This window comes from Otolemur garnettii, unplaced genomic scaffold (genome assembly GCF_000181295.1).
Source record: "Otolemur garnettii isolate 467f Iridium unplaced genomic scaffold, OtoGar3 scaffold00022, whole genome shotgun sequence".
Taxonomy (NCBI): domain Eukaryota; kingdom Metazoa; phylum Chordata; class Mammalia; order Primates; family Galagidae; genus Otolemur; species Otolemur garnettii.
This window is the reverse complement of record NW_003852417.1, coordinates 19,641,757-19,659,778: the sequence shown is the minus strand read 5'-3', so window position 1 is coordinate 19,659,778 and position 18,022 is coordinate 19,641,757. Positions and strand designations below refer to the sequence as shown.

The 18,022-nt window shown below is 36.4% G+C and overlaps 1 protein-coding gene across 1 annotated transcript in view; it reads right to left on the bottom strand.

Moving 5' to 3' along the window:
- Positions 1-3,818: 3,818 nt before the first annotated feature.
- PPP1CB (protein phosphatase 1 catalytic subunit beta) overlaps positions 3,819-18,022 on the bottom strand; it is a 44,206-nt gene continuing 30,002 nt past the window's right edge. Inside the window, exons 6-9 of the mRNA XM_023511836.1 lie at positions 17,389-17,460; positions 11,571-11,722; positions 8,951-9,085; positions 3,819-5,668 (exon numbers count right to left, since the gene is read on the bottom strand). Coding sequence (XP_023367604.1) covers positions 5,564-5,668; positions 8,951-9,085; positions 11,571-11,722; positions 17,389-17,460 — 464 coding nt within the window. The 3' untranslated portion in view covers positions 3,819-5,563. The remainder of the gene's footprint in view (positions 5,669-8,950; positions 9,086-11,570; positions 11,723-17,388; positions 17,461-18,022) is intronic.

The window sequence follows — 18,022 nt, the reverse complement described above, 5'->3', positions numbered from 1 at the left end:
CCCGCCCCTCCCCCACTCCGGCCCCCGCCGCTTTCTCCGGTTATCCCGCCCCATCCGTCCCCTGTCCCGGCTCTGGGAAAACTCACACACCCTCCTGATTTCGACCGCTTTCCCACGAACACTTCTCAGAGTCCGTTAATGTTCTCTCCAACGAGACAGCGAAGCCCGGTGGGGCCGAGGCTTCAAGCGTTTCCTCTTTTCCCCCAGGCCCCCAGCCCCGCGCCTATCGGCTGCGCTTGGGAAGTGGAGGTTTCGGAGGTGAACTTCGCAGCAATGATAATGCCTACAGTTACAGCGATGTTGAAATCGCTGTATAGAAAGAGGAAGAACTTGCTTAAACAGTGTGACTACTATAACTTTTTGTTAGGGGCAGGGGTAATGCTACTCTACTGCAGGCGTCTTCAAACTACGGCCCGCAGGCCATTTATCCGGCTGACCGGGGGTTTTTGCCGCCGCTGCCTGTCCTGCTTAGCAGCCAACTTGTCCCGGGGCCCCCAGTCCGGCCCTTCAACGGTCTGAGGGACAGTGAACTGGCCCCCTGTTTAAAAAGTTTGAGGACGCCTGCGAGTCTACTGTAACTGTTAAATCTACACTGCTGCCCAGGCTGGAGTGCAGTGGTATCATCGTAATTCACTGAAGCCTTGCACTGCTGGGCTCAAACCATCCTCCCATCTCAGCCTCCTAGCAGCTGAGACTACGGGGGCTAAAAATGCCCACTGATTTTTCTTCTTGTAAAGATGGGAGTCTTACTATGTTGTTGAGGTTGGTCTTGAATTTATGGCCTCAAGTAATCCTCCCTCCTCAGCATCCCTAAGAAGTAGGATTATAGGCATGAGCCACCCCAACAGATTTTAACAGCATCTTTGATATGATCAATTAATTGAATTAATTTCAGCAGAGTTGCCAGGCAATGGTTAGAGGTGAGCAACAAAACTCAGACAATTATCCTGGGAAACAGATTTGTGCTCCTAAAACTTAAGTCATATGACATGTAACAATAGTATGTTCTGAGACTTGGTCCCTGGGCTTCATGCAAGATATTCTAAGGTAGCTTATTAAGCTTTAATTTGGTAAATTGAGTAGTGTTATGCCTACAAGACATATACTTTTTCAAATGACTCACCCTTCTCAGGAATCTACTACACTGAGAGACGAAGTTCATGTCTAACTAAAAATGACAAGTCTGCCAACCCGCTGGTAAAGTAGTGGTATTGTCAGACACCATGCCCAGTTAACAGCTTGACAGTCATGTTGGAAGTTGCCTTATATAAAAAGCTTCAACGATCCAGTTTTGTTTCCTCAGCTCTTTTTTTAAAAAATGTACTGGGAGGTTTAAGACATTTCATATTTCAAAATAAACTTGTCACATAATGGCCAGGCAAGGTGGCTCAGGCCTGTAATCCTAGTATTCTGGGAGGCCAAGGTGGGGGAGCTCTTGAGTTTAGGATCAACAGCCTAAGCAAAGAGATCCACCTCTACTAAAAATAGAACAATTGCCAGGCATTGAGGCAGGTGCCTGTAGCCCCAGCTACTGGGGAGGCTGAGCCTGGAGGATTGTCATTTGAAGCTAGGAGTTTGAAGTTGCTGTGAGCTAGTAGTGCCCATAGCACTGTACCTAGGGCAACAGGAAGACTCTCCCTCCAAAAACAAAAAATCCCAAACACACACAAAATAAACTTGTTACAAGAGAGACTCCTCCAGACGTTTTTCCTGTTAATACCATATCATTTGCCTTTCTGACTTTGTCAATAATCTGTGTTTATATATGACAAACCACAAAACAGTGTGCCTTTTAATAAATTGGTACAATAATCTCCCAATATTCCAGATATTTAACTGTGATATCAAGGGGTAAAAATTTTGGTTGGTAAATGTATTGAATTACTCAGATGAAAATGAGTATCTGAAAGGCACACTAAGCCTCAGAAACTTGTGTTCTCTCTCACATACACAGCCTCCTCCCTCCCACCAGACACCCTTGTTCACTTGCAATCTTCCACCCATAGGTACTCAAAACAATGTAGGGTTACAAGTAAGATTTTACAACCACACTAGCTGGCAAAGATCCCTAAGAGGAAAGAAGCAAAGACTCAATGGTCATTTTTGTAAAACTAAGATTTAATAAAACATTGGCAATGTTAATGGAAAAGTAAATTACAATGAGAAATTTTAAAAGCTTTTGGTCTGTGTCAACTTTGGTTGTAGGAAATAAGCTTTGATTTTTTAAATTTCCTAATCTTGGGGAGACACCTGTGGCTCAAGGAGTAGGGCACCAACCTCATATACCGGATTCAAGCCTGGCTCTGGCCAAAACTGCAAAAAAAAAAAAAAAAAAAAAATCCCTAATCTTGGGATTTCTTCAGAAATTCTGGTACAGGTAAAATCTAATTTTAAAAGATCAAATTTGTTACACTGTATCTAAATTTCACTTCTGTGAAGAAACATTATGAAGAGAATAAAGATAATAAAACTTTAGAAACAGTTTATCTACTATTTAACTAGTATTCATTTTGCCAGGTATGCTGTCCTTCAAAATTCTAACCACTTTTTAGCTGCTTTAGGAAATCATAAAACATTAAGATCTACTAGCAAAAAAGGCCAACCTATTTCTAATAGGATGTCAGTAGTATAGTCAGTCATGCTTGTATTAAGTCTTCTCAGGTGTAGCTTTGATTCAGGCATGAACTCACAAGGAAAAGAGGTAGACAGGAACAGCAAATTCAGCCTGATCATCTTTCTTCTGGTTGGTAAGTTACGGTTGCCATGGATACAAAGGACTATACCTGAATTTACAAAATGAGACATACTTCAGTTCCTTACCTCAATATACTTTTATCTTCTTAAGAGACACATCTCAAGATGTTCCTTGCTTTGCCTTGGAATTTTTTTTGAAAAGCACATGCTTCCCCTAACATACTTAAAATTAACCATCTATTTTAAGCTTTAAAATTCTTGCCAGCATTTTTCAGTTAAAAAAAATAACTTTGGTAATGTTTAGGTGTATTCTTTTACAATAAAGGAATACGGCGGCATGGGCACCAGAACCAAGAGACTGGTTCTGTCTCCAAAAAAAAAAAAAGGAACAGAAATTGACCATAATAACCTTGCCTTACAATCCATTCATTCCATCACACTATTAACAGATATCTAGTGTGTTTAGTGATTTCTGAATGTCATAACATTCGCATTAAATTGTATATCCCCAAAATGACTAAACTGAAAATAACTAAGAATATAAATTACTGACACTGGCATTTCAGGATAATTTTCTCCTAAGAAAGTTTTATTTTGAGTAGTAATATTGCCAAGTAACTACTACTTGTAAAGAACATATTATTTGTATATACATAGAAGCTGTTCAAGTAATGGTTAAAAGAGCTTGAATTTTAAACATGACAAATTTCCATCCTTTGATGATCAATATTAATTACCTTAATTAGTGATTATTTTTCATATTTAGTATCAACCTCGATGAACTTTTACAAAAACCCATCAGAAGAATCCAGATTAATGTGCTTTAACTAATATTGAGATTAATAAGGGCTATCCCCTTTCCTTGCCACAAGCTTATAGACCTCCTTCAATATGACTACTGAACAAATAAATCTAAAATTTTATTAGAAATTGTTCAACTTGTACTCCAATTATCAAGTTTTTAAAAATCCCATCAAATAAAAGCTTGTGTGACCTAACCTATCATAGGTTCATGAATACTTTCTGAAGGAATCAATTCAATATATGTCAAGGACATACCTATTTGAACAAATGTATGTTTAAATGTCTTACTGTAAGGAAAAGAAATAAAAAAACAGTCAGGCTTCATATCAATTAGACAACTTTTACTAAATGAGAAAACTACATTTAAAATGTGCTTTAAAACAAAATGGAATTAGAAAAAAAGACATATGCATTTTAAAGAACTTTTGCACTGTGCTGAAAATCAAATATCTCTTGCGGTAATACAATGCGCCAATTCATAAAATGTTAACAGAATTCTCAATTTAACATTTTCAAAGACAATATTAAGGTCAAGAATTTCACATCTATGGTAGCACATATAGAAGGGCATTATAAATATGATGTCCATCCCTATGAAGCTTACAAATTTGACAATGCTCAATAGAATCTTTTAGAATCACATCCAATAGTGTCACATCCAAAGAATCACAAATCTGTGTCCTGTAAGTTCTCCTTCTAAAATCTTTATGTTGACTGTTCTACTCCTTGCCATTTGTTAACACTAACCCTTAAAAAAAAAGAGAACAGGAAAAGAAATGCTGCAATAAACTCTTGATCATGTACAGAAATTATTGCTACTATAGTTCACTACAAAGCATGTCTATACAATATCATGACCTTTGATTATGAAAAATCAGAATAAAAGTCTTTAGTGACATGAGCCTTACAATCGTATACAACATTCACATGGCAATATTAGACAGTTAAGCACCCAAAACCCATAGTTGACAAAAATGTCCCACTGACCAGCATTCATTTAAATACATCCTTTAGATAGGAGGAAAAAAAGAGATAGTATGTCAGCTTTCCAAGGCTTGTCAAAAAAGGATTTTCATGTATGTGGATCTAAAAACAAACAAACAAAAACAACAATAACAACAAAAACCCCAAAAAACAAAACCAACGCAGGTGAGGGTGTTACCAGAAAGTTAAGCATGCCAAAGGTGTTTCGTGCGAATTAAAACCTAAAGCCAAAGGTACCACATAATCACATTACCAACTAGTTGGTTAATACTATGAGCCTTATCTTAAAAGTTAAATGAAATGCTACTGCACAATAGAGCATCAATAAGTTAAAAATTAGAGTGCACAAATCCAAATCAGTGGCAATTTCTGTATAAAGCAAAATATTCACTATCAGCTGTAAAGTTTGCCCAGTCAAACTTTTTGACTAAAATCATTAGATTGGACAGTCTGCATATTTTAAAAAATGATCAACCTCTAAAATTCCTTTTTACTGTAATGAAATGAGGCATAAGTTTTCTTACTAAGATCAAACAGGTACATATATAGATTAGCAAAGGAAAATAATAGTTGGTGAATGCCTTTAAAGCTCTTCCCACATTTCACTTTTAAAAATGTTTAGGGAAAAAACTGCCATTATTCTAGCAAAAACAAAAACGAAAACAAACAAACAACAACAACAAAAAAAAACCAAGCCCCAAATAATTAAACAACCAAGCAACACTAAAACCACATTACACAGATGGATCGTCATGCTTTCATCTGGTTTAACTATCACATCTAGTTTAACTGGGATGCTTTTCAACTTTAAAAACTGTGATACGTGAAGATGTAACTTTAATGGATAATTCTGAATTTGGATTTAACTTTGTTGAATATTTTAACAGAGTATACTTATTACAATACAGTGTAGCACATCTTTCTATTAGAAAAAAATTTAAGATCCTTTACCCGTCTCCTTAAGTTAAAGGTGTGACATCATAAAGGGTGTCAAATGGCTGGATGGTTTTACAGTGCACACTTATATATTATGAAGTATGTCCTTAACAAATTTGATGGTTTCTTTTTAGAATTCCTTTCTTCACCTTTTCTTCGGTGGATTAGCTGTTCGAGGTGGAGTGACAGGACGTCCAGAATTTAGTCCACCATACTGGTACTTAGCTTTCTTTTCAGATGGTTTCAGTATCTAAACAGAAAACATTTATTAACAAATAATGTTATTCTTTCAAGTGCAATACGGTTTTAAGAAAATTGTTATAATGGTAGATTTTTTTCAATAAATGATATAAAAGGTAGAACAAAACAGCAGAGTTCCACAAACATTTCATAAAGCGTGCAAATGCCATGTAAGAGAAAAATCACAATTAAAATAAAAAAGGGGGAAGGGCTCCTCCCAATGGGTACAATGTAGGGGTATATGGCACACTTCCTGTGGAGGACTCAACTTTATTGGAACTTTTCCTAACAAATGCAAACAATGTAACCTAATCATATGTACCCTTATATCAATCCATAGAAAAATGAGAGAGAAAATTAACATAAAACAAAAAAGTATACTTCAAGTTTATGCAGAAGCATAAGCAAAATAATAAAATTAGTCCCTTAGGACTGGAATTGCAGGCAGGTATAGGATAGGAGTGTGAACTTTTCTAAGGTGAACAAGGTTCCTTATTAATTAGCTTGACAGTAGCAAACATTTTACAACATATATGGACATCAAATTGTCAAGTTGTACTCTCAAAATATTTGTAATTATTAATTGTAAAACTATACCTCAATAAAGCTGGGAAAAAGGTTAAAAGAATCAAGTGTGCTGGGCAACACCTGTTGCTCAGTGGGTAGGGTGCCAGTCTCATATAGTGAGGGTGGTGGGTTGGAACCCAGCCCTGGACAAACTACAACAATAACAACAAAAAATAGCCAGGTGTGGTGGCGGGCACCTGTAGTCCCAGCTACTTGGGGGGCTGAGGCAGAATTGCCTAAGCCCAGGATTTGGAGGTTGCTGTGAGCTGTGACACCACAACACTCTTACCGAGGGGCAATAAAGTAAAACTCTATCTCTATTAAAAAAAAAAAAAAAAAAGAATAAAGTGTGCAAATGCCTAAACCACTGTTATATGTTGTTCCATTCATACTGTAGTAACAAAAGGTTGAGCACAATAAATCCTACCAACTACTCAATCCTTAGATTTAAGTAAAAAAAATTTCAAATTAGTGTATCTCTGTGGTGAGGAAAAGAACACAGGTTTAAGTCAAAAGACCTAAGATCTGACCATAGTTCTGACATATTAATTCAGCAGGGTAATTAATCTTAAGTCACAAACTCTTCAGAGCTTTTTTATGTATAACCTTTCTATTAAAAAAAATTTATTGATATATATTTCATTCATTAAAAGTGGACAAATTGATGATTTTTAGTTTATTTACAGTTAAACAACCACTACCACAATCTAATTTTAGAACATCTTGGTCAGCTGCTGAAGAAATCTTATTCCTGTTAGCAATTACTCTTCATTTCTGCTCTCCACCTCCCCACAACCCTTCAAACCTTAAGCAATTGCTAATCTACTTTCTCTCTAGATTTGACTATTCTGGTATCATGGTATATGTATGAAATCTTTACTGACTGGCTCTCCTAGGTTGTAGCCTGTATCAGTACTGTGTTTCTTTTCATTGATGAACAATATTCCAGGTATGGATAAACACTTGTTTATCCACTTAACAGCTGTTGAACATTTGGAATGCATGTACCTTTTTGGCTATTGTGAATGCTGTGGCTATGAACATTCATGTGCAAGTTTTTGTGTGGACATATGTTTTCATTTCTCTTGGGTACAAAATAGAAATTGCTGTGTCATATGAGAACTCTTTAAATTTTTGATGATCTGTCAAACTTATTTTCCAAAGCTGCATCATTTTATATTTCCACCATCAATGTATGATAATTCTAATTTCTCCATATCCTTGCCAACACTTGTTACTATCTTTATGTATTTTGAGACAGAGTCTTACTATGTTGCCCTTAGTAGAGTGCTGTGGAGTCACAGCTCACATCAACTTCAGACTCTTGGGCTTAAGCAATTCTTTTGCCTCAGCCTCCCAAGTAGCTGGGACTACAGGCGCCTGCCACAACATCCAGCTACTTTTTGTTGCAGTTGTCATTGTTATTTAGCTGGCCCAGGTTTGGGTTTGAATCCACCACCCGCGATGTATGTGGCTGGTGCCATAACCACTGTGCTATGGGCACCAAGCCCCGGTTACTTTCTTTAAATTATAAATGAGGCTTGGCACCCATAGCTCAGTGGGTAGGACACTGGCCACATACAACGGGGCTAGTGGATTCGAACCCGGCCTGGGCCTGCTAAATGACAACAACTATAAATGCAACACAAAATAGCCAGGTGTTGTGGTGGGTGCCTGTAGTCTCAGCTACTTGGGAGGCTGGGCAAAAGAATCAACTGTTGTAAGCCCAAGAGTTTGAGGTTGCTGTGAGCTGTGATGCTACAGCATTCTACAGAGAGCAACAAAGTGAGACTGTCTCAAAAAAAAAAAAAATTGTAAATGAAATATCAACCATTCACAATTTAATTGTACTAGTTGACAGAAATGATATTACACAACAAAGGCAAAGAGGGATGGGACAGACCCACTACATTCAAAAAGAGAAACACAGTGTATGCATATTAATCACAGAATAACCTTTGCACAAAGTATTAAAGCTGTTTTGTTCAATAAACAAGAATACTTTTGCAAGTAACACACTAAAGCTACAGCTGGTCTCTGGAAAATAGGGGTCTCTTTTTAAAACGTTAACATTTCTATTATTTTCAAAGTCTGTTTTCTAGGTATTCTACTTTATTTTCATCTGACTTTACCATTCTTCCTTGCCAATGTCTGCTCTGCCTAATCACCTTGCAAAAGAAAAAAGGACTCTAAATTATTCATTGTGCTCATATTCTTTTAGGAAGTAAGCTACTATCCAACAAGTCATAGGGGAATTTAACAATTTACCTTTTATTTTTTTTTTATTAAATCATAGCTATGTACATTAATGCAGTCATGGGGTACAGTGTGCTGGTTATATATACAATATGAAATATTTTCATCAAACTGGTTAACATAGCCTTCATGTCATTTTCATAGTTATTGTGTTCAGATGTTTATATTCTACATTTAGAAAGATTCACATGTACCCTTGTAAGATGAACCACAGAATTTAACAATTTCAACATCTGAATCAAGAACGACTAACATAACTTAGGTCCCCTAAAACCATCATTATTTGATATATATCAAAAATGCTGGAAAAATTGTGATTAAAAATAGAAATCTCTAATGAATCTGAATGGTAAATCAGGTAAATTAAACTGATTTTCAACATGTGCTCAAGGAAAAGGTCACAAATCTACAAGAAAAGTTCTTCTGACAATAGTTTTAATTTCTACTTCTTGTTACATTTACATCATACCTGAAATGAACACATCAAAGTCTCATCCACACTCATCATTCCACCAGCATTATCAAACTCGCCACAGTAATTTGGGGCTGAAAATAGGGTTACCAATTGTCGTTTAGCAAAAAATTCATATCCATCTTCCACCACCTGTCAAGGGAAATGTCCAAAGAAAAAAACCGCTTATTAGGTAATTCTCAACCATGTATATTAATTAATATTAATGTAGCAAAGATCCAAAAAAAATTTGGTTTTGGAAGTTGTGACTTTTATATTAAACTTTGCTTGGAACATTAAAATTGATGTGCCTTTTTTATAATGGCAGGGATTTAGCTTAAATGAAATAGTAAATTCATTTTATTACAAAAGCCTAAAGATGGTATCATTTTCAAGGCTTCCCATGAGGCAAAAACAAGATGTGCTAACAGGTATAGTGACACTGGGAGCTGGAACACCAACCCCCTTTTTAATTTAAAACTTAGTTTTAATCAATTTAAATTTTTCTGGGAGGGACACCACATACTTGGATGGTGGCATTATAATCCAACTATAGAATCCTTAAATTATGCAAGAACCAGACTATGAAAGATAGTCTTTGCAAAGAACTTTATTCTTGCTGTGCTTCAAAATTTTCTATTATAGAGCTGTATACTAAAAACATTACTGAGTTTAACTTACATAGCTCATGCTTTTAAAATTAGATAAGACTGAATTTTTGTATGTATTATTCTTTTCCTTAATGATTTCACATGATTTCTAGAACCTATTGTCAACTCCTGAGTGGTTTATACGATGTCTCAGCTCTACAAATGTGAGGCAGGCAGTAACATAAACATTTTATATTTATAGGAAAGCAAAATTAGTTTTGGAGTTTATTAACCTGCAATACTTGCTAATATAAGAAAGTACCTCCAAAATCATTTAAGGAGTTAAAATAACTCAGTAGTAGGAGGATGCTTCTGCTGAAATTACCTTACAAGTACAATTTAGATATTAACCTTCTGTGAAGACTGTAGCTACTGAATCTATCCCCAGCTTAGCATAGAACTTGGCACTCAGTACATATTTCTTAGTACTTAGTTTCTTGGGTTTCTTCATTCTTTCTAATATTTCCTTTAATGGATTATTTGTAGCTTGTAATGTTTCCTGATGTCTCTTAATCTTAGAGAACACATTTGAAAATAAGCATAGTAAGATTGTGGAGGTTTCTGAGAAAGCAAAGACCTGAACTACTTTAGAATACATGTAATCTGTCTTTATAAAATCATCATCTGTTTTTTAAAAAAAAGACCAGTGAATGGAGATCTATGAGTGAAAAAAACTGATAATTAGTGGGTATTTTAGGGTATTTTAGTTATGTACTTAGCAACTCTGCCCTGACATCTCCTGGAAGGCCTAATCATCAGAATCATAAACATAATGTTTACTGATTTAAAAACAACTTTGCCAAAAGCCAAGAATTTGAGAACATGATTTCAACTGAATGACTAGGAAATCTTGCTAAAGGAGGCATGTGATAATGTATAATACGCAGAAATAAAAAGCCAGTCGTTTTTATCACTTAGGATCACACAAAGAAGCAGAAGTAATCAAGTTTCCCAGGGAGAAAAGCTCCAGAAAAAGCCTTGGGACAGCATATACTTCAATTCAAATACTTTTAGGAACTTCAAAAAATAACTTAAAGATTTTTTAAAATGCCTTTAAAGTCTTTCATGTATGTCTATCAGTTATGTTTAGAGAGAGTGAGTACTTGAAATATTAAAGTACTGTAACATATCCTTTGGTTAATTCATTTATTCAAGAAACACTAAGTGCATACTACAATATGTCAGCAACTGTAAAGCAACAGAGAAGCAAAAAATAAACAAGTCATAGCCCCTCTTCAGAGTATGCACAATCTAGTTGGTGGAGAGATCATAAAACCACCAAAACCCTGAACTGTTTAAACGTTTTTAATAATGAAAAATTTCAAATATAGACAAAAGTAAAAGAATTCAATGAACCCTAATTTACTCATCACCCTGATTCAAAAATTAAAATTTTACATGTGTTTATCTCATCCCTTTTCTCTACTGACATATTTTAAAGCAAATACAAGGCATATTCTTTTATCTTTATATACCCAAGTATGCATTTCTGAAACAATATGCACATCTTCCTTACATAATAACAAACTTTAACATACCTAAAATAATTAAAACAATATGTTATCTATTATCCAGTTTACAATCAAGTTCTCAACTGTCTGAAAAATGTCTTTACAGTGTAGTTTGTCCTTACTAAAGTCCAAACAATATTCACACAATTAATGTGACTCTTATCCATAATAAATAAATGATATATAAAACTCTGACCATGTCTAGAAAGTTCCAGAAAAGCAATATAAATTTTTTTAGGACTGCAATATACTACAAATACATTCTTTTGAAATATTTCCTCTTATACGATGAAAAAAGGTTAACGAGTTCTTAGACTGTTCATTTTGAGATCCAGGTACTGGCTTTGTTTCTCCTACTGCTTTCCTGACACAAGTCACTTAGCTTTCTCAGACCTCAGTTTCCTCAAAAACAAAATGAGAGGACTTACGTGAAGCTAACAAATACTAAACTATCTAAGAGTATCTTGTATTACATACCTGATGAGCTCGACAAATTAAGTCTAAATCATGACGATTCAGAAATTTACTGACAACATCAGCTCCAAAAGTGAAGGAAACACCACGATCATTTTCTCCCCATCCTTGCACATCTTTATCTGGGTCAGACCACAGCAAATCACAGAGCAAACCTTAAAAAGAAATACAAAAGTGAGGGAAATAAACCCCAAATCTGCAGTATATCTATGTTACATTTCAATTCCTCTTCTGTCCTCTTACCCTTTTATAAACAGTGACAATCACCTGTCCAAGAATCCCAGACTACCTAATTTACTTTGTTAATGTAACCATACAAATATAATCTCGCCTGCCCTCTTAATCTTCCCTTTCTACATACAGGAAATATGTATATGGCACACACTTAGCACAAAAATATATGAAAAAGTAACTTTTGAACATAGTTTCTGCATGTCAGTAACCTACCTTGCAGCATTTCCTGAATAGTGCATCCCTTCCTTACAGAGTTACCCTGTTTCTGAGCAGTGTGGCATACACAGTCTATGCCACTATTCTACTTTATTTAATCCTAAACCAGTAACATGCCAGAGCTTTTCAGTAAGTTTTTATATTTGGTAGTATATTTGGCTAGTATCTCCATTTAATTTTTTTTCAACAGATGTCTTGGTTACTTTTTGATCCTTTGTTCTGTCACACAAACTTCAGAATCAGTATGTATAATTCCATGAAAAACTCAATTGTGGTATTATTGGAATTGCATGTGATCTATAGATCACTTTCCGAATACTTTCTACTGAGACCATAAGGACTATTTCAAAAAATGCATAGTAGTAAAATCAAATCAGATCCTCATATTTAGTAATGATTTGGGCTTAGGAAAAGAAGCTGGGTAAAAATATTTGGGTATCTTCATCATATTAATAGTAGAGAAAATCTTACAAGGGACTAAGACTACCTTGGGAATACAAATTGAGAATATCAGTAAATGAACTCTGAGGAATCCGAGTATTTAAGAGGCAAGCAGAGAAAGGGAAATGAGCAAAAATTATTGACAAAGAATGGTGAAAGCAAAAGGAAGAAATTAGTAAAGGAATCCTGAAAGGGCAAATAACTATCAAGAAATAGAAAAAGTTAAATCTCAAATACCATGAACAAGTGAAGAAAGGACAAAGACCAAAAACGTGCCACTTACAATTAGATAATCAGACCTCAATGAAAGCAGGTTCTTGATGGTCGAGGGCAAGAGAGTGGGTAAAAAAAACTATAGTGAGATTGAGGGGGAGGCAGATGTTCAGAGTATGATATTCAATAATTTCCTAAGAACTACTGTGCCAAAAGGAAGATAGTTTTCATAAAATGAGCCAGTTTTAAGGTATTTTTTTTTTTTGGTAAAGAATCCACTGAGGTTCACAACATAGCTTAGCAGAAAAGGATATTTTAATTTTCAGTTTGTCTTGATAGGGAAATTATCTAAAACTCTTTGTAAAATAATGGCAATGTACTCTTAATTTCTGTCATTGATATTTCCTAAGTTCCCGCTATGTTAAGAAATCAAGCAGCACACAAAAACCTACTGGGATAATCTCAATTCCTAAGCCCTTTCTGATTGAAGTTGACTCTTTAAAACACATACACATCCTTTCTGGTCTGTTTCCAGAAATGAAGGAGCGAATGAAAGTCAAGGTGTTAAGAATCTGTAACTTCAGTGTGACAATAAAATTGTATAAAATTAGAGTATAGTTTCTTTAAAATTTGGAAAATGTGATAGTCTGCATACATTAAAAGTCAAAGAATGATTGTAACAGCAATCTGGAATTCTTTAATCTTAATGGAGTCAAGATAAAAATTTAAGAGTCAATATTCAACATTTAACGAGTAAGCATCACCATCGATTAGGCTATCATTTTTAACAAATGCATTAATTTATTAATTAAATTTCAGAAGGCTACAGTGAATTTCAAAGATTAAAATAAACATTTTCAGCACCTCAGAAACTTCTCATTAAAATATGCTGAAAATAGAAACCTAACCAAGTCACCTTTGAAAGTGACTTATACCTGTACTGTAAATAGAAATTCTGAAGAATGACTAGAAATATATATTCACATTATATCTTATTTTAAATAAACCCTATACTATTTAAATACTTGTTTCTATCTATTAAGTTGAATATAATCTATATTTACAATCAAAATCTGTGGTAAAATGCACATTTTCCTTTAGAGAGAGTCTTACTTATCACCCTTGGTAGAGTGCCGTGGCATCACACAGCTCACAGCAACTTCCAACTCCTGGGCTTAAGCAATTCTCTTGCTTCAGCCTCCCAAGTAGCTGGAACTAAGGCACCCGCTGCAATGCCCAGCTACTTTTTTGTTGCAGTTTGGCTGGGGCTGGGTTTGACCCCACCACCCTCAGGATATGAGGCGGCACCCTATGCCAAGCCACAGGCACCGCCCCACATTTTCCTTTCTATACCTGACACAAATAAGTTGTGGACTTACATGAGTAAGCTGTGAAACTACTTATTATAACATGCAGTGATCTGAGATGGTCTACTGACAACAGAAGATCTATACAACTACTTACAATGGTTCATATATAGCCTTGAGGAGCATTTAGGGTGATTTATCAGATTTTCAAGTACACCAAGCAATCAAAAACACTTGAAAATACGTGACCAATGTATGTTCCAAAGCCTGATTTAGAGGCTTAGCCATGTTTGGCTCAGGCACTTGTCCATAAATATTTTTTAATGCTTAGCTGTCTTATAGGATGATTGAATCTGAAGAGTGTGAAATGAATTTAGTGACTAATCCAATAATTATTTGATAAATAATTGATTCCTCTTTCCAAAATTATGAATAAAACCACCTTCTTATTAGTATGCTAGTCTTTGCTTTTATTCATGTAGTCATGATCTTAACAAATAGATCCTATGCCACCAGACAAACCCCACTGTGAACATATTTAAGTTTGCTGAGAACTGATAAATACATAAAGAGTAGATAGGATCACACAAGTATCAATAAGGCAATCCAAAAAGGTAAATGTTTTTATAAAACATCTTTGAGGCTGAGTGCAGTGGCTCATACCAATAACCTAGCACTCTGGGAGGCCAAGGCGGGTGGAATATTGAACCTCAGGAATTCGAGACCAGCCTGAGCAAGCAACACTCTGTCTCTAATAAACATGGGGGGGGGGGACCCTAGCCACGTGTTGTGGTGGGCATCTGTAGTTCCAGCTACTTGGGAGGCTAAGGCAAGATCTCCTGAGCCAAAGAGTTTGAGGTTGCTGTGAGCTGTGACACCACAGCACTCAAAAACAAAGTCTTTGGGGGCCTGACAAGGTGGCTCATGTCTGTAGTCCTAGCACACTCTGGGAGGTGAAGGCAGGTAAATCACGTGAGCTGAGGAATTCAAGACCTGCCTCAGCAAGAGTAAGATCCAGTCTCTACTAAAAACAGAAAAATAACTAGCTGGGCCTGTGGCAGGCGCCTGTAGTCTTAGCTACTCAGAAGGCTGAGGCAAGAGGATAGCTTGAGCCTATTAGTTTAAGATTGCTTGAGCTATGTCATGGCACTCTAGCCTGGGGGATGGGGGGGGGGGCAAAGGGAGAGAAGGAGGAGGGGGTAGGGAAAGGAGGGAAGAGAGAGTCTTGTCTCAAAAAAAAAAAAGAAAGAGGCTCAGCGCCTATAGCTCAACCGGCTAAGGCGCCAGCCACGTACACCTAAGGTGGCGGGTTCGAATCCCCAGCCCGGATCCACCAAACAACAATGACGGCTGCAACCAAAAAAAAAAAATAGCCGGGCGTTGTGGCGGGCACCTGTGGTCCTAGCTACTTGGGAGGCGGAGGCTGGAGACTCACTTGAGCCCAGGAGTTGGAGGTTGCTGTGAGCTGTAATGCCACGGCACTCTGCCCAGGGGGACAGCTTGAGGCTCTGTCTCAAAAAAAAAAAAGAAAAGGAAAAAAAGGCTTTGGTAGAAACAAGGAATGAGCAATTTTGCTTATTGTTTTTAATAGCATGAAAGCATGATATAATAAAAATGTATTTAGTCTTTATAGTTGTTCTGTCCTGGTATAAAGCTCCTAAAACCCCTGCCATTTTCTGGAAGGTAAATATCTCTTTTGTTATTTATAATGAGACCCCTTCTACCTCAAAGGTAGAAAGGTACAAAGTCGTGACTCATCATGGGGCTTCATGGGATTGCTTCATGACAGGCAATGGTAATCAGAAAGATCAAACATTTGAGTAGAGGGCAGATCTGGGTTTATGAACACACTGATGTAATGGGAAGGCAGCAAGCTCAGAAAGAGCATAAATGTTCTGGGCTACGCCCCTTCCCCAGCTCCAATATTATCCCCCATGTATTTCTTTTGTTCAGCTCTTCTTGAGTTTTACTCTTTATAATAAACCAGTAAATGTAAACAAAGCACCGGAGGAGAGGGGTTGTGGGGATCTCAAAGGGGCTAGCACCTGAAGTGGAGTGAGTCTTATGGAATGGAGCCCTTAGCCTATAAAGACTAGGCTAACTTTGAGAATTAGTGTCAAAACTGAATAGGACACCCAGTTAATGTTGAAGAATTGGTTGTAGTGTGGAAAAACCATTGATATTTTAAGTGAAAGATGAACTGAGGAAGCAGGGTAACTTAACTGTATTCAGTTCAATAGGTCTTCATAATGTTTTATGATATGAATGTTATAATTAGACACCTTAGAATGTGCTGGTGTTTACGCATGAGTAAACATTTTAAAGCCAACAGAAAAGTTAGGGTAAGTGGCAACTGCATCTATTGTTTATTTATAAAGTTACACTAGGCTCTTTTTTTTTTTTTTTTTTGAGACAGTCTTACTTTGTCACCCTTGGTAGAGTGCTGTTACATCAGCTCTTGGGCTCAGGTAATTCTCTTGCCTCAGCCTCCTGAGTAGCTGGGACTACAGGTGCTAGCAACAAACACCCAGCTATTTTTTTGTTGCAGTTTGGCTGAGGCCAGGTTTGAACCCACCACCCTGGGTGTATGGGTCCAGCACCCTGCTCATTGAGCCACAGGTGCCGCCCAGTAGGCTCATTTGTTAATCAATACATTTTATCCTCAACTGAAACTTACCTGCTTTTGTTTGATCTTGCTTAACAAGAGTTGTTCCTAATGTATGAAGATAATTTTCACAACTTTTTCTCACAAATTTTCATGTATTTTAAAAACTAATGTTCATAAAATTGACCACATAGCTCTAAAATCCTTAAGAGCTCTAAAATTTAAGCCAGATGTACTTGTAGTGGCAGCTACTTGGGAGGCTAAGGCAGGAGGACTTCCTGAGCCCAGGAGTTAAAGTCCAGTCTGGGCAACAGATTCTGTCTCCAAATTAAAAAAGCTCTAAAAATTTGAAATCTAAATGATACAGAAAAAACCAGAGAACTACATAATTTAAAAGAAGGTAACTGTATCCTTGCCTAAGAAGGAAATAAGAGTTTAGAAAAGTTTAGAAAACTTTTTATTAAATTTAACAAGTTTCTGAAAACATAACCAATGCCAATATGAATGAGGGGATTTAATAAACAGAAATGTATAAGGTATCAACAACAAAATCTTTTTTGTGATCAAACAAGTTTGGCAGAACCATATAATTATGGTTATAAATAGAATTTCCAAGTTCTGCATTTTGGGGAACGATTAGTGCAAAGTGACTTACTGCAAATAATCTTTAGTTAGCTTATTTATGAATACAAAAAAAGAGTTCCATATATTACATAAGCCAATCCTACTTCCAATAAATATTAATGAGATTCAAATATACTAACATTTCAAACAAATAATTACTTAAACTTCTCTACATACTTACCTGTATCAGGAACATCAGTAGGTCTCATAATTCTCCGAATCTGCTCCATAGACTGCAGGTCTGGTGACAGTCCTATAAATAAAAAGATGAGACACAGTCTCAACATCTAAAAAATTTTAATAAAAAAGCTATTAATCTAAACAGATTCACTGTGTGAAATTAAGATACTTAAAAGTGGCTGAGTGTTGTGGCCCATGCCTATAATCCTAGCACTCTGAGAGGCTAAGGCGGGTGGACTGCCTAAGCTTAGAAGTTCAAGACCAGCCTGAACAAAAGTGAGACCCTATTCTCTACTAATAGAAAAACTAGCTGGGCCAGGTATGGTGGCTCACGCCTGTAATCCTAGCAGTCTGGAAGGTCAAGGGGGGGTGGACTGCCCTGAGCTCAGAGGTTCCAGATCAGCCTGAGCTAGAGTGAGAGCCCCATCTCACAAAAATAAAAATAAGAAAAATTTTAAAAAAAGCCGGGCATTGTGGCAGGCACCTATAGTCCCGGCTACTTGGGATCATTTAAGCCCAAGAGTTGGAGGTTGCTGTGAGATATGATGCCATGGCACTCTACTGAGGGCCACTAAGTGAGACTCTATCTCAATAAAAAAATAAATAAATAAAAGAAAAAAAATAATAAAAAAAAA